This window comes from Pristis pectinata, chromosome 11 (assembly GCF_009764475.1).
Source record: "Pristis pectinata isolate sPriPec2 chromosome 11, sPriPec2.1.pri, whole genome shotgun sequence".
Classification (NCBI taxonomy): domain Eukaryota; kingdom Metazoa; phylum Chordata; class Chondrichthyes; order Rhinopristiformes; family Pristidae; genus Pristis; species Pristis pectinata.
The window spans coordinates 31,897,530-31,921,123 of NC_067415.1; the positions used below are offsets into that span (position 1 = coordinate 31,897,530).

Below are 23,594 nucleotides of genomic sequence, written 5' to 3' on the forward strand. Positions count from 1 at the left end.
ACTTGGTAATAAAATTGCTGTTTTTTCCTGTAGAGTGGCATCTGAATGACAGGATTAGCAGCAAGCCACTTTAATGAGTGGTATCAAAGATCTGTGGTAATACTGAAATCAATGGTCATCAAGGAGAAAACACTCCAATGTCTGCACAAAGGAAGATAGTTTTAGGAGGTATATCAGTTCCAGGATATCACTGTAGGAGTTCCTCAGGGCATTTTCCCAGGCCCAACCATCTTCACCTGCTTCATCAATGATCTTCCTTCCATCATAAGATCAGAAGTGCAGTTGCCTACTGATGAATACACAATGCTGAATTCCATTCTCAGTTCCTCAGCAAATGAAGCAGTTCATGCCTACAAGCATCAAGTTCAAGGCAACATACAGGCATGGACTAATAAATAGTGACTTCTGTGCCATAAAAGTGCTGGGCTATGAACATCTCCATCAAGGGAGTCTAACCACCTACCCTCAATATTAAATGGCATTTCCACCATTGATATCATGGGGGTTATTATTGAGCAGAAACACAACTACACCTGCCACATAAATACTGTGGCCACAAGAGCAGGTCAGGGACTGAGTATTTTGTGGTAAGAGACTCATCTCCTGGCACCCTGAATCCTTCCCACCATTTATACGACACCAATCAGGAGTGGGATGGAATACTCTCCATTTTCCTGAATGAGTGCAGCTTCGACAAAACTCAAACACTTGACACAATCCCAGACAAAGCTCACTTGATCACACCAACCTAAACATTCATTCTCTCCACTGCCAGTACACTGTGGCTGCATTATGTACTAGAACAGGTTGCAGTTACTTGCCAAGGATACTGCTTCCCAAACCTGTGACTTCAACTACTTAGGACAAAGGCAGCTTGTGCATGAAAACATTACAGCCTGCAGGTTCCCCTCCAAATCATGCATTATCCTCACATGGAAATATATTGCTGTTCCTTCATCATCACTGGCTTTAAATCTTAGAACTTTTACCCACCAGTATCAGAAAGACTGCAATGGATCAAGAAGGTGCCTCATCATCACCTTCTCAAAGGCAGTTTGGGATGGGAAATGCATGCTGACCTTGTCAATGATGCCCACATCCCAAATAAATAAAATTTTGATCTGTATTTGGTCTGTATTGGGTTTGTTCTGAGCTTTTTCTGTGTTATTAAAGTAACTTTACAGAATTTCAGTTGTTTAAAATAAAAATGTTCGTAAAATATGCCTTCTGTATTTTAACTGTAGCAAGAGGGCTGGTGTGGCAAATGAAATCTAACTCAGAAATTTGTGGAACAGTATATATCTCAGTATCAAGACTAAGGAGAGAAAGTACATACTCAATTATGTAACTTCAGAGTTCAAAAATAGGGAAACTTAGAAGAGTTTGTGTACAAATTGAAGGTGGCAGAACTGATTTACAAAAAGCAATCAATTAAATACATGAGATCTTGGGCTTTATAAGTGAAAGCATATTGTGAAAATATCAGTAAGTTTTGTGGAGTTTATATTTGCTAGTTTGGTCCCAACTGAAGTGTTGTTTTTAGAAACATAGAAAACCTACAGCACAATTCTGGCCCTTTGGCCCACAAAGCTGTGTTGAACATGTCCCTACCTTAGAAATTACTAGGCTTACCCATTGTCCTCTATTTTTCTCAGCTCCATGTACCTATCCAACAGTCTCTTAAAAGACCCTATCGTATCTGCCTCCACCACCGTTGCTGGCAGCCCATTCCACGCACTCACCACTCTGAATAAAAAACTTACCCCTGACGTCTCCTCTATACCTACTCCCCAGCACCTTAAACCTATGGCCTCTTGTGGCAACCATTTCAGCCCTGGGAAAAAGCCTCTGACTATCCACACGATCAATGCCTCTCATCATCTTATACACCTCTATCAGGTCCCCCCTCATCCTCCGTCGCTCCAAGGAGAAAAGGCCGAGTTTCCTCAACCTGTTTTCATAAGGCATGCTCCCCAATCCTGGCAACATCCTTGTAAATCTCCTCTGCACCCTTTCTATGGTTTCCACATCCTTCCTGTAGTGAGGTGACCAGAACTGAGCACAATACTCCAAGTGGGGTCTGACCAGGGTCCTATATAGCTGCATCTCTCGGCTCCTAGATTCCACAATTGATGAAGGACAATACACCATATGCCTTCTTAACCACAGAGTCAACCTGTGCAGCTGCTTTGAGCGTCCTATGGACTCGGACCCCAAGATCCCTCTGATCCTCCACACTGCCAAGAGTCCTACCATTAATACCATACTCTGCCATCATATTTGACCTACCAAAATGAACCACTTCAAACTTATCTGGGTTGAACTTCATCTGCCACTTCTTAGCCCAGTTTTGCATCTTATCTATGTCCCGCTGTAACCTCTGACAGCCCTCCATACTATCCACAACACCTCTAACCTTTGTGTCGTCCGCAAACTTACTAACCCATCTCTCCACTTCCTCATCCAGGTCGTTTATAAAAATCACAAAGAGTAAGGGTCCCAGAACAGATCCCTGAGGTACACCACTGGTCACCAACCTCCATGCAGAATACGACCTGTCAACAACCACTCTTTGCCTTCTGTGGGCCAGCCAGTTCTGGATCCACAAAGCAATGTCCCCTTGGATCCCATGCCTCCTTACTTTCTCAATAAACCTTGCATGGGGTACCTTATCAAATGTCTTGCTGAAATCCATATACACTACATCTACTGCTCTCCCTTCATCGATGTGTTTAGTCACATCCTCAAAAAATTCAATCAGGCTCATAAGGCAGGACCAGCCCTTAACAAAGCCGTGCTGACTATTTCTAATCATATTACACCTCTCCAAATGTTCATAAATCCTGCCTCTCAGGATCTTCTCTATCAACTTACCAACCACTGAAGTAAGACTCACTGGTCTATAATTTCCTGGCTATCTCTACTCCCTTTCTTGAATAAGGGAACAACATCCACAACCCTCCAATCCTCTGGAACCTCTTCTGTCTCCATTGATGATGCAAAGATCATCATCAGAGGCTCCGCAATTTCCTCCCTCGCCCCCCACAGTAGCCTGGGGTACATCTCATCCGGTCGCAGCGACTTATCCAACTTGATGCTTTCCAGAAGTTCCAGCACATGCTCAAGCTTTTCAGCCCGCTGCAAGTCATCACTACAATCACCAAGTTCTTTTTCCATAGTGAATACTGATGTAAAGTATTCATTAAGTACCTCTGCTATTTCTTCTGGATCCATACACACTTTCCCACTGTTGCACTTGATAGGTCCTATTCTTTAACATCTTATCCTCTTGCTCTTCACATACTTGTAGAATGCCTTGGGGTTTTCCTTAATCCTGCCCACCAAGGCCTTCTCATGTCCCCTTCTGGCTCTCCTAATTTCCTTCTTAAGCTCCTTCCTGTTAGCCTTATACTCTTCCAGATCTCTAACATTACCTAGCTCTCTGAACCTTTTGTAAGCTTTTCCTTTTGGCTAGACTTATTACAGCCTTTGTACACCATGGTTCCGGTATCCTCTCGTGACTCCCCTGTCCCATTGAAACATGCCTATGCAGAACTCCACACAAATATCCCCTGAATATTTGCCACATTTCTTCCGTACATTTCCCTGAGAACATCTGTTCTCAATTTAAGCTTCCCAGTTTCCTGCCTGAGAGCCTCACAATTCCCTTTACTCCAACAAAAGGCCTTTCTAGTCTATCCGTTCCTATTTCTCTCCAATGCTATTGTAAAGGAGGTAGAATTATGATCACTATCTCCAAAATGCTCTCCCACTGAGAGATCTGACACCTGACCAGGTTCATTTCCCAATACCAAATCAAGCACAGCCTCTCCTCTTGTAGGCCTATCTACATATTGTGTCAAGAATCCTTCCTGAACACACTTAACAAAGTCCACCCCATCTACACCCCTCTCTGTATGGAGATGCCCATCGATATTTGGGAAATTAAAATCTCCCATCACAACAACTCTGTTATTATCACACCTTTCTAGGATCTGTTTCCCTATCTGCTCCTCGATATCCCTGTTACTATTGGGTGGCCCATAAAAAACTCCCAGTAAAGTTATTGACCCCTTCCTGTTCTTAACTTCCATCCACAGAGACTCCGTAGACAATCCCTCTATGATGTCCACCTTTTCTGCAGCCGTGACACTATCTCTGATCAACAGTGCCACTCCCCCACCTCTTTTGCCTCCCTCCCTGTCCTTTCTGAAACATCTAAAACCCAGCACTTGAAGTAACATTCCTGTCCCTGAGCCATCCAAGCCTCTGTAATAGCCACCACATCGTAGCTCCAAGTATTTATCCAAGCTCTAAGCTCATCCGTCTTGTTCACAATACTCCTTGCATTAAAATGGACACATCTCAAACCGTCGGTCTGAGCACGTCCCTTCTCTATCACTTGCCTATCCTTTCTCTCTCGTACTGTCTACAGGCTTTCTCTATTTGAGAGCCAGACACCTCTTCCCCAGTCTCTCCAGTTTGGATCCCACCCCCCAACAATTCTATTTTAAACTCTCCCAGTAGCCTTAGCAAACCTCCCCGCCAGGATATTGGTCCCCCTGGGATTCAAGTGCAACCCATCCTTTTTAATTCTGGGCACCACATTTTTGGAAAAATATGATGGCTTTGGGAAGGACATGGAAGAGATTTACCAAACTGGTTCCAGAGATGAGAGTTCACAATTATGTGGAGAGAATAGAGAGTCTGTGCTTATTCTCTTTGGAGCACAGAAGAGTAAGAGGAAATTTGCTAGAGGTGATTATAATGATAAAGGATTTGGAAAGAATAAATAAAGAGGAAATGTTTCTAATGTATGAAAAGTGAATAACCAGAAGTCACAAATTTAGAAACTTGGCAAAAGAATTAGAGGCTACGTGAAGAAAATCCTTTTTACTTATGAAGTGGTTAGGAAGTGAAATCCACTACAGTGATAGAAATGGATTTAATATTACTGTTCAAAAGGTAATTGGAGTTATGGGTACATGGGAAAAAGCAGATGTGTGGGAATAATTGGATTGCTCTTTGAAAGAACACACACAGATATGATGTGACAAGTGGCCACAATTTGGCTACATATTCTTTGATTTTGTTATTCCATTACAGGGACCCTTGTGCTTGCCCGTAATTAACTGGAAAACCCAATACATCCTTTCACACCCTTAGGCAATTCTCCTTGTAATCTATATTGTTTGAATTAAATAAAATATTTTAGTCAAAGAGCAAATTATAAAAGTGAGAGCAGATTTTGAGGATAAGGGCTGCTGACAAGTACATTGGCAGTGGGATGGGCTGAGAGACAGAAGTGAAAGGACGGGATATGTAGTTTATTAAGCCCAAACCAACCTGGTTCTGTAATTACTTTCCTTAGTTTCCCTAAAGCACACATTGATGTGCACTGTCATCCTTACTGTTAAAAATAAAGGCCTGATATTAAATTTGGGTGGGCAGATAGATTGGGGCAAAAGTAAGCAGGAATTCGATCTTGACGGCATGAACCTGCATTTTTTTAACTAGAATGTGTAGTTTTTTCCTCATCCAATCCTATTTATGAAAAATACAGTACCAAACAATGGTAGTAAGATCAAAATTCATGCTTGGTTCTCCTCTACTCTTTGTTAAAACAAACCAAATACTTTGTGGCTGATTTGATTGGCTTCAACTAGATTTAATGCCGAGGATCACTTGTTCACTTCAGTTTAGTAAGAAAATATTCTTGTAATTGCTAGTTTAAAAATCCACAGATTTACATTTCAAAACAACTAAATGCAAAGCAGAGAAAGGTATGTGTAATTTAATCTTGCATCTATGTATGATGAACTTGAATAGGCCTCTACTTTCCTTTAATTTTGTTAAGAATTCCCAGCTTTGAAGCTTTTCTTTCACAAACCAATGAAACAATTCAACTGTATATTAAGGAACCTGAACAGAAAATATAAACTCACTCATGTATGTTGGCTCTTAAAATCTCTTTGACTACGGACACCAGCCTCCCCTCCTTGGACTCTGTCTTTACGTCTCGCTCTCTTGGTGAAGCAGCCAGCATAATCAAAGACCCCACCCACCCAGGTCATTCTCTCTTCTCTCCTATTCCATCGGGTGGAAGATACAGAAGCCTGAAGGCACGTACCACCAGACTTAAGGACAGCTTCTACCCCACTGTGATAAGACTATTGAACAGTTCCCTTATACAATGAGATGGACTATGACCTCACGATCCACCTTATTGTGACCTTGCACCTTATTGCACTGTACTTTCTCTGTAGCTGTGACACTTTACTCTGTACTGTTATTTTTACCTGTACTACGTCAATGCACTCTGTACTGACTCAATGTAATTGCACTGTGTAATGAATTGACCTGTACGATCAGTTTGTAAGACAAGCTTTTCACTGTACCTCGGTACAAGTGACAATAATAAACCAAACCAATACCAAAAAGGTTTGGAGTTCTATTTGAACACTATGAAGTTCAAGATTTTTATTCCGGATACTATGTATGTTTGATTAGCTTGTGCACTGAGTACCACAGATGTGTGCAGTAACATCCAGCAGCATTCAATGAAAGCCTTGAAGCCACTTCTGTAATTTTCATTCATATGCTCATGGCCACGCCATCTGTGGATCTCTCTTGTAAACAGTAGGCTTTTGTAGTCTGGTGTTGGAAACCTGACTCAGGTAGGCTGCCCTTGAGTTAGGCACTTACCTGGCTCTCCTTACATGATTTTATTTTTAAGTGAACATCCAGAACAACTTGAAACTGACATTAAATTCAAAAAATATGTGGTTTCATAAGATGTGAGCAACAGGAAATTTATTACTTCTGAAATCTCTTCTCCTTGAAGCCTTGATGACACACTGGAATACATCATAGGCTTTAGCAGTGGTCTCACTGTTCTCCTTTAGGGAATTTATCACAGAATTACAGAAGCAGACCCTGTGGACCATACTGTCCATGCCAACCATCAAGTACCTATCTGTACTAATCCCATTTCCCATCACTTGATTCGTAGCCTTCTGTGCCTTGGTGATTCAAGTGCTTGTCCACTTACATTTTAAATTCAGATTGCAAACACCTTCTGGGTGAAAGCATTTTTGCTCAGATCCCTTCTAAACCTCTTATTTATCACCTTAAACCTATGCCCCTTTAAATGTCTTCATTGTGGGGAAATGTTTCTCACAATCCATTCTATTTAAGCCACTCATAATTTTGTATACTTCTATCGGGTCCCCCCTCAGGCTCCTCTGCTCCAGGGAAAAGATATTTTTATTTCTGATACAAACTGAGTTGCTGTGATGACACCAGTCACCTAGACATCTAGTGTCATTATCACAGGTTGACATTATTTGCCTTTTCTGTTTGTCGTATATTTTAGATATCTTTTAACTTTGTGGTATATTTATAAATCAGGATAATAAAAGGAAATACTCTTGTACATATTAACTAAGTTTTATTTTCCTTCATTGTTTAATGATTTGTGGTTTGGCATTGATTCACTGTTGACCTTGTTGAAGAACAGGTATTGTTCCATTAAATATGTCATTTAAAACTGCATTGCAAGAATAAGTTGCCTGAAGTTCTCTGCTATAATAATGTTTTAATAACATCACATTACTCAATTTAAAAGCTATTATTTTGTACAATAAGGAATAATTTTTCTTTATTTTTGCCTCTATCTACCACTTAGACAAATTAGCACTTAAAGAGCACTGCATTTGTCACGTATGCTGTTAGTTTTGCTGTGGTCATAGCACACAGGCTTCTGAGTCAGAAGGGCATCAGTTTATATTCCACTGCAGGATTGGGCTATGTAGTTGAAGTTGATGCCTCAGGGCAATAGCAATGAGGTAGGCATTGTCAAAGATGCTGTACTTTGGATAATGTGTTAAACTGAAATTTTGAAATGACCAAAAACCTGTCTCTCAGGTTGAAATAAAAGATCCCATGGTAGTCTTCAAGGTGCAAGGGAGTTCTCCCAGTTTTCTTGCCAAATTGTATCACTCAACCAACACTATTTAGAGCAAATTATAAAGTTATAGTATTTATTGTTGTTTGTGGAACATGGCCATCTGCAGAAACAATGAAGCCTGAGTCTGGGTTAGCAGATTAAAGTGAAATACTCAACAGTACATCTGAGATGTTACAAAATGTTGGAAAATGGAATCTCTTGAGCAAGGAAGGGATCCTTACCTCAAACAACAAGTGGCTATAATTACAGATGGAATGAAGACAGGGTTTTGGAGAACATACTCTCTAAAATGTGGTCAACCAAACGGCTAGATGGTCCAGGCATCAGGGATAAAGTTTAGAGAGTGAGACAGAGAATGTAATCATCTGTAGAAGTAACAGAGAGTCCATCAAGCAGTGGTAGGCATGGAACATCCTGCACGTACTGTGGGACAGGGACTTGATGTATACTGTGGGGTGGTTCCCTGAGCAAACTGTCCAAATCATCTGGCAAAATGCTTCATCACCAGAATTCACCAACAAGCACTAGGACCTCTCTTGTGGCAGTGAGAAGGACCCTCCTGGTCAGATCCTTTATCACTACCAACAAATACTGCCCTCGGGATGACTGCATCAAGGAGACAGTCACCCACCTCTTTGCAGACTGTGGATTTGCTAGGAGGGTGTGGAGAAGGATGCAAGGGTCCTTGACTTGGTTCATCCCAAGCAGCTGCGAAGGACTCTATGATCTATGGGCTATTCCCAGGGACACACACAGAGATGGACATCAAGTGCTGCTGGAAGATAAGCAACTCAGTGAAAGAAGTTCTTTGGTCTGCCCGAAACTTGTTGGTCTTCCAGCACAGCGGGATGTCCATAAGGGAATTCTGCCAACTGGTACATTCCAGGCTGCAGGAGTACGTGCTGATGGATGCACTGAAACTTGGCGCAGCCAATGCAAAGGCTCTGTGGGGAAGGACCACAGTGTAGGGTCCTTCTGCTACTGGATATTGAGGGGCTGAGTCTGGTGGGGAAGCCCCTCAAACAACGGAAGGGTTTATCACCCCAGGGGGCCACATGAGTGGCAATGGTGCTATGTTTAAAAAAATGTTAATGCTACTTAATGTATTGACCAAATAACATGAGGGATATAAAGAGTTTTGCATTTTTTTTCTTTTTGTATATATATTTTCTTATGAATAAAGTTTATTTTTTAAATGAAAGATACACAGATGCATGGTAAGGAAGGGTGTATCACCTTGGGACCATGTGTGGCAATGGTGCTATGTACAAAAAAAAGATGTGCTGACACTACTATGTATAGAACCAGCAACACTGAATGTATTGACCAAATGACACTAATAATGTAGAGAACATAAGATATAGGAAGAGAATTAGGCCATTCGGCCCACCGAGTCTACCTGGGTTGGAGAGCATGTCTCATGAGGAGAGGTTGAGAGAATTAGGGCTTTTCTCTTTGGAGTGATGGAGAATGAGAGGAGACTTGTTAGTGGTGTATAAGATTATGAGAGGCATAGACAGAGTGGACAGCCAGCATATTTTCCCCAATACTAGAGGTCACCCATTTAAGGTGCATGGAGGAAAGTTCAGGGGGGAGTCAGAGGTAGGTTTTTTACACAGAGAGTGATAGGTGCTTGGAATGCCAGGGGATAGTGGTAGAGGCCGATAAGATAGGGTCAAAATAGAGGCTTATGGGAGGTGAAGTTGAGAGGGGGATAGATTGAATGGGGATAAGATTTATATAGGTCGGCACAACATCGTGGGCCGAAGGGCCCATACTGTGCTGTACTGTTCTACGTTCTAAGTCTGCTCTGCCATTCAATCATGGCTGATTTTTTCTCAACCCCATCATCTTGCCTTCTTCCTGTATTCCTTAACCCCCTTACCATTCAAGAACCTATCAATCTCTGCCTCAAGTATACCCAATGACTTGGCCTCCACAGCCCTCTGTGGCAATGAATTCCACAGATACACCACCCTCTGGCTGAAGAAATTCTTCCTCATCTCAGTTTTAAAGGGACGTCCTTTTATTCTGAGGCTGTGCCCTTGGATCCTAGATTCTTTTACTAATGGAAACATCCTCCCCATGTGCACTCTGTTCAGTCCTATTCAATGTAAAGAGCTTTGCACTGTGTTCTTCCTTTGTATATATTTTTTGATTATGAATAAAGTTTATCTTTGACATAAAAATATCCACAAATGCATGGAACTTCCGTATTACTCAAACCATCCCACAGATACTTCTGACTTAATGCTGGAGCAACCATATTGAAGGCTGTTCCTTGGAACGGCCATGGCCGATGTGGCCTCCAGGTGAAAGCAATTTTTTCCCTCCACCTCATTCTTCTTCTAGCAGCTTATCTTACTCTGTATATGCTCTCCCCACTCTCCCAATCGTGCTGTATTACAAGGGGAATGCCTGCAGATGCACATATGGCAGAGAGAAAATGCTTTTCGCTGAAATGTTCAAGTCGGCAAAAGAACCTTCAGCTTTTGTCATACCATTCCCTGTAGATTTTAGGAACATGAAGCAGGAATCCTTATAAAATCTTTCCAACACCCATACAAAATCAACTGACATCTAGTCTACATGTAGTTGATGTTACCCTTAAATAAAGTTTGTGAAGCAGCTTTCCTGCTGCTGAATGTGTGTTTAGGCATAGGAAGTTACAAAAGGCTGGAGCATAGAACTCCAAATGCAGTGTTACAGTAGAATCAGCTTTGCACGTGGCTTGATGTTAGAATACAGCTGACTGATGCTAGCTACGATACAACACCTGGAACAGTGAATTCTTGCGTATCAGTCATTACTTTTGTCCCCAGTTGACATCGCTGGCAACTAAACAACAGTCCCTATTATCGTGACCAAACTTTGAAGGCAGTAATTTTTCCTCAGCAAATTTCCTTTCTGTGAGGCTCGTCTAATATAGTTCTGACAGCAGATGCTTTGTTCACTTCCTCAGTAAAGTACTCTACCAGATTATCAGAATGCTGAAGCACAACAGAGTATTCAGCCATGCTGACACCTAGTACCAAACCTTTGATTTGCCATCGTGGCTCTAATGCAGCAGGCACCACATACTGTTGCAGGATGAAAGCATCATGACTGCGGTTAGGATACTGGGCAGTGAGCTGCATGACATGCTGCCTATAGTCAGACGTCAGATGGACATTGAGAGAGAAGAATTCCATAGTGTAGGGAAGAGTTGAAATGCAGAGTGATATGCATCTAGTTAGTAGCATTCTGCATCACGTGGAAGATGGCAATCTTAGCAAGGCTGTGTGTCCTCTTCCCCTGCCGGTTTCTGGCAAGAGAAGATAAAATATAACTCGCCCTCTTGAACACAGAGCTGACTGACCTCTCTTATGCAACAGTGGATGAAAAATCCTGGGATGTTGCAAACATTAGCATCTCAAGGTTGTAAGGAGCCAGATTTGTGGAGGCTTATCAACATGGGCACCTTTATGACTGCTGTGATATGTTCCTTGCCTTGCTATGAGGCTGCAGATTTGGCTGGTGGCAGATTTCCATAAGAATGTCCTTCTTGAAGCACAAATGCCTCACAAATGTTTCAGGATCAGGAAGGAGAATTGCTCTCTAGAAACCCTGGACAGATCTGACTTCCTGTGCAACACACAAGTAAATCCTCGGCATACCTACAGTGGAATTCTGGACAAATTCTTGTAAAGCAGATAACTGAGGAACTGAACAATGCCTCTGCTGTTGGAATTTTACAGGGGAAGACTTGCAGAAAGGAAAATTGCTGAGGAGAAAATTCTCCCCATTACAAGTTTAAGCATGATAACAAATTGTTGTTTAGGTGCTAACAATGCCATTTGGTGAAGAAAGTAATGACTGACATTCAGAAATTCACTGTTGCCAAGTGTTGCATTGTTGTATGTTAACACCAATCTACATGCAAAGCTGATCCAAAGCGAGCACTTCATTTGGATCTCTATGCTACCCCGCCTCTTCCTGACTCTTCCAACAGCTCATCCTGCAATGGGTGCATTATGTTCATTCTGCTGGTAACACTGTAGTCAAAGGAGAATCCACTCATGTCTAGGAGCAACCAGTTTGTGTTTAAATCTTGTAGTCAAGAGTTATTCCTTCAGTATATGCCACACCACTGCTAAGTTCAGGCATTTGAAATGTTAAGGCTCCAAACACTTGTAGAAATAGCAACCTAAAATTAACTTGTATGTGGTGGATGATGTTTTAAATATGGACAGTTAAATGGATCTACTTTTTTCTGGGCACATGTCTGAGCTCTGTGAGGTTAAGAGAAACCAGTACCTGGAGTCTTTTGCTCCAAAATGAACATGGTGGCATCAAATCAGCATTGCATACTGAGTGACATCGTGACCTCCCTGCTTTGCATACTTCCAGCAAATGTCCACTTGTGGACTAACACACTCAATAAAATGGTGTCTAGGGCATTTTGACCCCACAAATATGGGCATGTGCCAAATGACACTAACAATGCCTGTCATTCAGTACAAGACTTATTTGTAAAAAAAAATCATTCTTCATGATTCAAAGTTGCTTCATCTTACACATTCTCCAATAGACATACACAAATTAATCTCTTTTGATATGTGGTAAATAAGAGCAGATTGTTGTTGGTAATTAGCCATATGGACCTGAAAACTGTTATAAAATAAAACCAGAAAATGCTTAAAATACTCAGCAGATGAGGCTGCAACTTTATTCAGAGAAACAGAGGTAATGCTTGACTTGAAGCGTCCAGCTCCTGTGTGATTATAAGCAACACATCATACAGGTCATGCATGGTATCCTGGCAACAGTAATGAACTCTTCATTCTGTGGTAGTTCCATTTGTATTTGAGCCACCACAATGAGCCGTTTTCTATTATGCAAGAGGGGCTATCCGCTGACAACATAGCACCCCTGCCTGGGCAGGATGCATACAACAAAAGTCATGAATATACCTTGCAGAGAAGGTGTCAAGAACTGTGATGCTTTGCTGGAGGCTTTACAACCTTACTACAATGAAGCCCACAGCCCTTTCCACCAACCATGTGGTCAGAAGTTGAAGAGCAGGAGGGTCATAGAGTTATACAGTGCAGAAATGTGCCCTTTGGCCCACCATGTCCATGCCAGCCTTTTTGCCCATCTACACTAAACCCATTTGTCTGCACTAGGTCTGTATCTTTTCATGCTTTGCCTATTCAAGTGCCTGTCTAAATTTCTCTTAAACGCTGTGATTGTAACTGATTCTTCCGGCAGCAAGTTCCAGATATCAACCACTCTCTGTGTAAAAACATTCCCTTCAAAGATCCTTTAAAACTCCTTCCTCTCACCTTAAATCTATGCCTTCTTGTTTTTGATACCCCCTCCATGGGAAAAGGATTGTAATAAAACCTTTCAATGCATCTTATAAGCCTCCTTCACTTCAAGGAAAACAAACCCAGCCTATTCAATCTCTCACCATAACTAAAGTCCTTCAGTCCAGGAAACATCCTGGTGAATCTCCTCTGCACTCTCTCCAGTGCAACCACATCCTTGCTATAGTGTGGTGATCAGAACTGCACACAATACTCTGTGTGGTCTAACCAGTGTTTTGTAAAGTTGCAGCATAACATCCTAACTTTTCTATCCTATTCCCTGACCTATGAAGGCAAGCATGCCATACGCCTTCTTCACCACCCTGTGTTGCCACTTTCAGGGACCTATGGACTTGAGCCCCAATGTCCATCAACATTCCTTAGAACCCTACCACTTACAATGAGTGCCTTACCCCTATTTGACTTTGTTTCAGCATTAGTGTTTCAAGTTGAAGACCCGCCATCAATTCCAATAAAGAGTCTTTGACCTGAAGTGTTAACTCTCTTTTTCTTTCCACATATTCTGCCTGACCTGCTGAGTGTTTCCAGCATTTTCTATTTTTTTTGTTTTGGCAACCTAGACTGTTCCTTTCTGGTCAAGCTGACTGTGAGCAACTCACCTGTTTTGAATACTAATAAACACTACTCCAATTACCAAAAATCCTACTGCTTACCTTTCTTGGCCACAACACAATAGCCAGTTAAAATAAATGTTGCTATAAGGGATATTTAGGACCTGGCACATTGTTGAATTTGTGAATTGATAATGTCAGTGTAAGGGTAAAAAGGCATCTGGGGTGTAAGTAAACAGAGCAGGTATCAGTGTAATTCTTTATTTGAACCGACCAAAGGATTGTCAACTTTACAGCACAAGGATTGAGAAGGAAGTATAAATTAGAGTGGGTAAATTAAATTCTGCCTATTGCTACAAGTCTGGAAACACCTGCCTACGGAGGCTAAGCAGACTCAGGCCTGGTTTGTATGTGGCTGGGAGAAAACAGTGGAATACTGGGTGAATTGACATAACTTGGACAAGAGATGGGTGCCACTAGGTCACTTTATCTGAGAATCATCCTTGGGTTTTGTTGAACACAATACAATTTTGCATTTTACAAAGCTGCCAACAGTTAATAACTGGTTTGAGATTTCGTACTTATAAAAGTTGATTTACAACATCAGAGATGTTGACAGGCAGTAATTTATCATATTACTAGGAGGCACTGTGGAGTAGATGAAAGAAGATTGACTTGAAATGTTAACTCTGTTCCTCTCTCCACAGATGCTGCCTTAACTGCTGAATATTTACAGCATTTTACGTTTTTAGTAAAGTGGTTAGACTGGAATTATCAAGACTTAACATTTTATGGCAAATTTAGTTTGCATCTATCACAATTTTTCTGTGTCTTCCTTTCATTCAATGCATTTCAGTAGCGAGGCAGACAGCAAGCTGTCCTTTTGGGAAGGTCACTAGGGTACAAATCATACAGCAAATTTGAGAATTATGCACGTGTATGACCTCGCCACAATTTGCAGTAGCATTTGTGCATGGGATAACAATGGGTGCGATTAGTCTTGTTCTCATTTTGACAGCACGTTATTGTCCTTTAATTATGGCTTGCGCAATCAGAGCAGCCTGCGGTGCCTATTCCCACACTTGCGACGTGTGGCCCAGCGAACTTGGAATGAGTCTGGGCAGGCCAAGTTCGGGAATCTATGTTCAGATTACTTAATTAAAAAATGTAACGCCATCTGGGATTTAGTTATATGAAAGTGCATTTTTTAAAAGACAGTAATTAAAAGAAAGCACTTTCAATTATGTTCTTGACAATCGTTATCTTTTGGGATTGGACACGGGGCTATACAAATATAGCAGAACTTAATACATCTTTGTATAATTTTGTGTCACATATATTTTGGAAAAACAAAGGCGATTAAATAATTGACAAATTCTCCATATAATGAAATGTAAAAAAAACTGCAGATGCTGGCGCTTATTTTATCATGTATTGCCCGCTTGGGTATCCTATTTCACACATTTGTGGCAGATAGGGTTGGGTTTTAGAATTCCACTAAGCAGTGGTTACTCAGATTGAATATTGAAAAGAAATCAAATTGCGTCCTTCCATGGCTTGGAAATGAGTCCGAGCTCCGCAGAGTCCGCGGTAGCAGAACACAGAACGATCGCAGTGCGCTGTCACCAGTAAAGCGCAGGTCATTGGCACAGCTTGCATTGCTCTGGGCAACTCCCTCAGTCACCTCTATCATTGCTGTACCGTCTCAGTTTACAGGGAGAAGGGGGAAGAAAAGCGAGCGAGGCAGGGGGGCACAGGCAGGCAGCGCCATGTAGATGACGGCGGCACTGAGATGTGTCAGGGGGACCACGCCTTACTCTCGCTGGCGGCCATGTTGCGATCCTCCTGCTGAAAACTGCATCGCTTCATCATCAACAGCAGAGAAATTTGAGAAGGACAATTTGTTTGGGAGTTTTTCTCACGTGACCTCTAAAGAGGTCAGTTTATACGCCCAGGTAAATTCTGCTTCTATTTTTGCCTTACTTCCAAAGCAATGCCAGTAGTGAGTGTGAGGAATTCCCTGTCCTAATGCTTCTCCCTGTCTTGGGCCTTAAGGTATTAATGAAGGCCGGGGGAAGGCCTTTTCCGCTACATTCCTCTGCTGAACTACTTCAAATGAACGTGGAAATATATTCCAATACATAGTTGAGAGGCGGTCTCGCTAATAATTATATTGCACGACAAACTGTTCATTTGCGAATCGTTGAGCATTAGTAACATTGCGTCCGTTTTTTTGTTCAATATTGAAACATAGTAACAAACCGGTTGAGTAAGACTTTGAACTGCAACAGTTGAATGAACGGGGATATTTGCGGCCATTGGAACAAAGGGATCACATATTGGAATGCGATTTAAAGTGTACTCGTTCAGTGCTACATCTTCGTTTTTCGTGCAACTTTACGTTAAAATAAGCACCATCATCAATGCTGTTTGCAAAACCCTTTAAACTATCCCTTTGACTGTTGTGTACGTGTAAATGTTTCATATGCGTGGAATGAATTCCTTCGCGTCGTTATTCAAGTCTTGGCTTGTGACAATATTGCTTTAAACAAAGTGGAAATTATAAAATTAACTTTGATACTGCTATTTTTAAAAAATGCATTCTTTCAGTACTGCAACAAGAAAAGCAACATGTAGTCACAATGCGGTGTTATTCAGTTGGTGTACTGAACGTACTGCGCCAACATTTGAATCGTTTTCTTTGCGCCTTATGCTGTCGCTGCAGAAAAATAAGATTGGTATAAAAACAGTTTGTGATACATTTGTTATTTTTATGCAAGTGTTCATAGTTAAACACTACTTTTAATAATTTGTTAGCATATTTCGGTCCACGGGTTTCTTGGTCGCCTTTCCCTTCCAAAAACCGAACATCTGTCCGTAGGCGCCAAATAGTAGACACCATAACTTGTGTTCACTCCTGATAATCAAACTCAACGAGGCATCGAATCGCTGAGAATATGGAAATCCCACCTTCCGGCCGCACTGATTGGTTTAATAAAACCGTTAATAGTACCAATTATGCGTCGGCCAACCACAGCTGAAGGTTAGGAGCAGTTATAGTGGCGGCTGCCGCTGTCAATCACGTCGGAGGTGTCTGCAATGGGGCGGAGTTGGAAAACGAATTACAAACCGCGCCTCTCCAGCTTCTTCATTGGATTTATAAACTATCAATCCTCTCATTTAACGTGTTGCTTGTTGGCCTGGTGGTTCTCGAATAAACACTGGAGCTGTCAATCACTAAACGGGAGAGGGTGTAAAATTAGCGCTGGAGGAGGTGGGCTGTCGAACGGTAGCGTGATTTAACACAGTACAATGTAACGTATCGATATTTTGTAAGTAAAAGGTGAAGTGTAAATAAATGTATTTAATGCTTTACATATAACCCTCTTCTGTTGATGTATTAACAGAGGGATTAGACCGACTGTATCGTGGTAGTCTGCTACCGAGGGGGGAGACAAAATGCCGAAGCCGGTAAGTAAACGATGGGTATTTAGTTGAATTACTTTTAAACGCAGTTAACCAACGGAATCCTAAAGTGCTACGCGTTTGAATGTTGTTTTGTTATGTTTGTCATTGAACGTTGACGTTTTGTAGCTGGGCCAGGGTTTACAATGGGTTGTATGGAAGGGGTGATTTGAAAATCCTGACTTTTATGTGGGTGATTCGTTTAAGAACATACGAAATAAAAACGGGAATTGGCCATTCGATTCCGCTGTTAATTAAGCCATTTTGCTGCACCAACCCCATATTTCTCTTGATACAAGAAAAAAATCCGCCTTGAATATATATTAACTGAATCTCTGCAGCTCTCCTGGGTGGGAAAATATCTTCTCATCCACCCTGAACGGATGATTGCTTATTTTGAGATCGTGATCCCTGCTTCTAGACACCCCTATCATTCCTGCATCTGCTCTGTAGAGTTCTGTAAGAATTTGTTCTATTGATACTACTTGAGAGGGAAGTTGTGTATTCTGTTCAGTTCAGTTCTCTGTCCTGGGTCTTCTGAAGCGTAATCCAGTTTGCCTCGCCATTTATCTCCCCCAGTAGCGCTTTCCACATTTATTGAAACGTTTTCTTGATAGTTAACAAGTTCTCTTTATGTGCAATGGAAATTAATTTCACAACCATACTACGTAGTGAATTTTGAATCCAAACCAATTGTATGAAGTTTTTAAAAAAAATCTGTTTCTTTTGCCAATTACCTAAAATCTATACTCTCTAGTTAATAATTTAGTTACTAAAACAGGTTTTCTTTATTTTTATTCCTATTTGGTCTCTATAACTCTACGTGATTGGGAATGCATCGATTAATTTTTCTTGGCTTTCTCTTGGCCTCCTCTGTTCTGAGGATTATGATCCCACCCCCTCTAGTCTGTTCTGGTAACTATAATGCCGCCTCTGTTGAACTATTTTGGTAAATCTTTGCTATGGTATAATGTCCAAAGTTGGCTGCAATATTCCATTTTGGGTCCAGCATGGTATTTCCTAAGTTTTGTACTTCATACCTTGTTTTACAAACTCTGGGATCCCAGGGAGTAAAGTTCAGTTAAAGCACTTTCTTGGAACTAGAGTTGCAATGTCCCATGCATGCCCATTTCCAACACTGATTACACTACCCACTTGTATACTCTTTTCTCCCCCCTCTTTAAAAGAAAGTAATCAAATTAGTCCTGATGAAGGGTCTCAACCCTTAATGTCGACTGTTTATTTCCCTCAATAGATGCTGCCTGACCTGCTGAGTTCCTCCAGCATTTTGTATGTGTTGCTCAAATTAGTCACTGTTATTTTCCTTTTCCTTTTCCTTTCTTGCATTGTTGGCCAAGTAGCTGTTGATCTTCTGTTTAGTTTCTATCAGCTCATAGTTTCTAAAAGTTCTCCACTGACTAGGCTGTAATTACCAAATTTGTCCTTTTTCCTTTTTGGATAAGGATTAATAATTTTAATCTTCTGGCTCTGTCCTAAACTGGAAGATTGTTTTTCATCACTTTTGTGATTTCCATGTTGCTTTTTTCAACTCAAGATGCATTTGATGTGACAAAGGGACTTGTCTTTTAGTGTTGCTAGCTTTTCTAGTATCCCTTTTTTAATGTTTGTTAGGCATTGAATGAGAGAAATTTTATTCTATCATGGCTATGGCAAGGTTTCCTTGATACACTTGTGGAAGACTTGAACATGATTCTGAGCACCTGTTGTCTATTATTATAATGCAACTAAACTAGCATTTAGTATCACTTTTTTTTCTGTGCCATCATCTGTAAGGTTATTTTTATATCAAATGCACAAAAACTAACTTGTATATCTATTGTTACTACAGTTGCACTTTTTTCTACTTGTACTGATGGCTAGATTCTCACTTGTATCTTCATTCCAAGCTATTGACTGCTGAGCATTAATTTAGTGCATTCTTGCCTATGGAAAGGCTGAAATTAACTACCATCAACATTTTTAAAGCAACCATTATATTTTTGCAAGCAGTAATTGATGTAATTTTTTGGTGCATTGGTGTGTTTTGTAATGAAATGTCTAAATCTGACTATTTGGGAAAAATTATCATAGAAACTACAGTATCTCGAGGCCTCTAGCAGGAGGATACTTTAAAAACTAGTAATTAGAATTTTTGAGAAGATTAAAATTATGTAAGTAAAAATAACAATGATGTTTTCAACACAAGGTGTGTTTGGAGCATAAAGAAGGCACATTTTAATTCAATTAATGCAGCTAGAATATATCATACTCTATTTGAGTCAAAAACCTGAAGCACCTACAAATCTGAATTTGATAGAAGGGTCAAATTAGTAGTCACTTCAAATTATGTAAAATAATTTTCTGCACAACTGTCATGTTTTTCAAACTGGAAGCTTTTTTAAAATGCATTATTTGGGTAGACTAACCTAACTTGAGGATACTTTCTGAAATGACCTTTTGACTTCAGTCTCTTTTGTATTTGTTCCTGTACATTTTTCAGTTGCTAGGTGTATATGGCTGCTTCTAGCAATCTTCAGCTAAACAATGTATCAGTCAAGATTTTGTTCAGTGATTTCTTGGTGAAATAGTCATGATTGGTCTGAGCTGCTGGCTTTGCAGTTGGTGCTACAGCAAGTGTTAGGGTAAAGTTAGCTGTTAATTTTTTAATTGTGTGCTTTCATGTAAAAGATGTGAATGCTGGAGTCTAGAATAACCTTCAGAGTTTCCAGATTAAATGTAGCATATTTTCCCTGATTCCATTTTCCATGGAAGTCATCATTCTAGATGCTTGAATTACTCTACCTAAACACATTTCATGTATGAGTTTCAAAGCCAGCAAACACTGAGTTTTACCCTAAGTTGTATTTAAACCTCTATCAGAGTTTAATAAATCACAATGTGTTAAATCTCCTGAGATGTGTGGCACATTGTAGAAGTTGATTGGATGGGGATCAGTGATTCTGATCTAAAATAACAGATTTAATTTAGTTGTATAGAATTAAAGAAAACTTGGAGCGGTAAGTCTGTATCTGTTCTACATGATTTTTCTTTTGTAATATTTCTACCTTGGCCTGCATGATTTAATTTTATCTTACTCCTGCCCACTACACTAACTCCCCCACCTCCTCACAAGTAAACAAACCCTCTTCCAAATCCTGTAGCAATTTGCCTTTTGCTGTTTCTAGACAGCTTCATTTAAAAGTTGGAACCTGTACTGTTGAAAATTTGAATTATTACTTACAATGTTATTATCTTTCAACTGCATGTGGGTTAATGCATGTACCAAAAGTTAATTCTGCAAATATATTAAGCACAGTTGTCCTTTTGGGTATTAGAAACTTGTGAAATTTTTTTTTTTCTGCCCACCCCACCCCAGGGTTCTGACATTTTGGAAAAAATAAAATTTGTTTATTTAGGAACATGTGTACAGCTTCTGAAAATGAAATTTATCTTGTAATTTTTGTTTTCCTCAGCAAGTTGGGGAGGGGAGGGGGAATCATGGAGAGAATTTTGCTCCAGGTCTTATAGATCATCTGTACAGAGGAACTAGCCATTAAGGTGAATTAAGAATAAAATATTAATTTGAATAGTAGTAGCTTTTTCTCTTTGTGTAACCTCAAATATTCACCTTTTGGTTTAAATTGTACTGTGACATCAGTGTTTTTCAGAAATTAGTCTTGGTCTAGACCTTGTAGTCTTTTGTGCATATTAAATAGGAATACCTAGGTATTTTTGGTTATAATGTTCATAAAACATAGAAAAACCTAAAGCACAATTCAGGCCCTTTGGCCCACAAAGCTGTGCCAAACATGTCCTTACCCTAGAAATTACTAGGCTTACCCATAGCCCTCTATTTTTCTCAGCTCCATGTAACTATCCAACAGTCTCTTAAAAGACCCTATTGTATCTGCCTCCACCACCGTTGCCAGCAGCCCATTCCACACACTCACCACTCTGAGTAAAAAAAACTTACCCCGACATCTCCTCTATACCTACTCCCCAGCACCTTAAACCTATGGCCTCTTGTGGCCACCATTTCAGCCCTGGGGAAAAGCCTCTGACTATCCGCCCGATCAATGCCTCTCATCATCTTTTATACCTCTATCAGGTTCTCCCCTCATCCTCTGTCGCTCCGAGGAGAAAAGGCCGAGTTCCCTCAACCTGCTTTCGTAAGGCATGCTCCACATTCAAGGCAGCATCCTTGTAAATCTTCTCTGCACCCTCTCTATGGCTTCCACATCCTTCCTGTAGTGAGGCGACCAGAACTGAGCACAGTACTCCAAGTGGGGTCTGACCAGGGTCCTATATAGCTGCAACAATACCTCCTGGCTCCTAAATTCAATTCCACAATTGATGAAGGACAGTACACCATATGCCTTTAACTACAGAGCCTTTAACTACAGAGTCAACCTGTGCAGCTGCTTTGAGCGTCCTATGGACTTGGACCCCAAGATCCCTCTGATCCTCCACACTGCCAAGAGTCCTACCATTGATACTGTATTCTGGCATCATATTTGACCTACCAAATGAACCCCTTCACACTTATCTGGGTTGAACTGCATCTGCCACTTCTCAGTTTGTAATCATTATAATAGTGAAACTGACCACAACTTCAGGATTTTTTTTCCCACTGTTAAGTGATTCATTGCTCCTCTGCTTTGCAGTTGTATTTTGTAATCCATGGAAATCTGGAGTTTGACACATTTTGGGTACTTTCAAGTTGTAAAATGCCCTTTGCCAATTTGAATTTTTAAAGCTTTACTGAATGCTAATTGCTGCTGTGTAAGCTCTCTGACCCAGAGAGAAATAACTTTAGGTATTCAAACTAAAACTTTAAGTTTGCTACTTCAGTCACCTTTGGTGTGGTTTAGTTTTTATTAAAAATTTAAGTCATGATTTATCCTTGTGGGTTTGTTGTCTGAGCATTCTTTTGTGGTTGGCTATTCTACTAGAACACTGTTGCTGAACACCAGGGATCCCATTGGACTGATGCCTGGCATCAAATGGCATGTCCTCACCATAAAATCTTAAATCTTCATGGGCACCTTCCTTTGAGTTTAGTGACAAGGCTATTTTGCTTCAATAACTGTAAAATGCTGGGCATGGGACTCATTGATTCTCGTTTTTAGTACTTTGTCATGTTTGGGAAGGGATCCAATTGATTTGTTCTCATTTCTCCAAGATGAAATTTGTTTGTACTTGGTTTTGCTGTGAGCAAATATGGTCTTGAACTGTTATGTATAAACCTGTCCATGTGGTGTTTGTTACAACTTCAGAGGTTTATTACAGAACCAGTTTGGATGACCCTATCAAGGAGATCTGATGGTACTTGTAACAAAATTTGGGATTCTTATTTTTCTTGAGGCTATATTGTTTGCATTGGTTTAGTGCCATTCAAGTTCCCTTATTACAAATGCATCACAGCTAATATGTTCATGTTAAATTGTCATGTGGTTAAATTCATTTAAATCTGTATTTTTGGTACCTTTTTTAAGGGAATGCAATTGACCATTTCAATTCCTATGCTTGTCAGTGTTATTTGCTCTTTTTGTATCAATCTAAGAAGGCTAAATTGGGTTTCAAGGGCAATTGGGGATGGGCAGTGAATGCTGGTGGCTCCTAGAAAACAAGTTAAATTTAAGGTCGCGAGTGAAGGAATGGTACCTTTTAGCAAAACTGCACTAGAGTCTTACCATAGGTTGTATCTTGAATATGGTAGTGGACTTTTAAGTGACATGGTCATTGGTTTTTAGTGTTACTGCTGAGCCAAGTACTGCTAATCACTTTCTTGAGGTGCAGGTTGAAAGTAGTTTGGGTCTTAAGTTTGTAGAAGAGCAAGGGTGCCCAGTAGACCATTGATTTTGTATGGGCTTGAGGTCTTGATTTTCAAGCATTATTTTACTTCAGTGAGCCACAAGCTTTGCATGTGCTTTTAAAAACAGCTTCATCATTGATGTCTGTGTTCGGGGTGGGGGGTTGGTCCATGTTTTCCAGTTTCTTGCATTGAAACTTTAATTGCAGCAAGGTGATGTTGTACAGTGGGAGTGGAAATGGAGGAAGTTTCTTATTGCAGATGTTGTGTGAGACCCATATTCTTGCATCCTTCAGTGACTGAGTTGATGATAGCTTGGCACTCTGCCTCCTGAATGTGCACAGACACAAATGTACTACTGAATGGGGGGGGGGGGAGAGAACCTTGGTTCTAGACTGCAGGCACTGCATATTGATAGATTCCAATTA

The 23,594-nt window shown here is 40.6% G+C and overlaps 1 protein-coding gene across 5 annotated transcripts in view; it reads left to right on the forward strand.

Annotated features, from left to right (window-relative positions):
- LOC127576225 (radixin) overlaps positions 1-23,594 on the forward strand; it is a 97,277-nt gene that overhangs the window by 17,333 nt on the left and 56,350 nt on the right. For 2 of the 5 annotated variants that reach the window (XM_052026665.1, XM_052026667.1), the window contains exon 2: positions 17,297-17,360. In XM_052026665.1, coding sequence (XP_051882625.1) covers positions 17,349-17,360 — 12 coding nt within the window. In that variant the 5' untranslated portion in view covers positions 17,297-17,348. Of the gene's footprint in view, positions 1-15,513; positions 15,845-17,042; positions 17,204-17,296; positions 17,361-23,594 lie in introns of those variants that run through there. The other 3 variants (XM_052026663.1, XM_052026666.1, XM_052026668.1) reach the window with 3 other exon arrangements.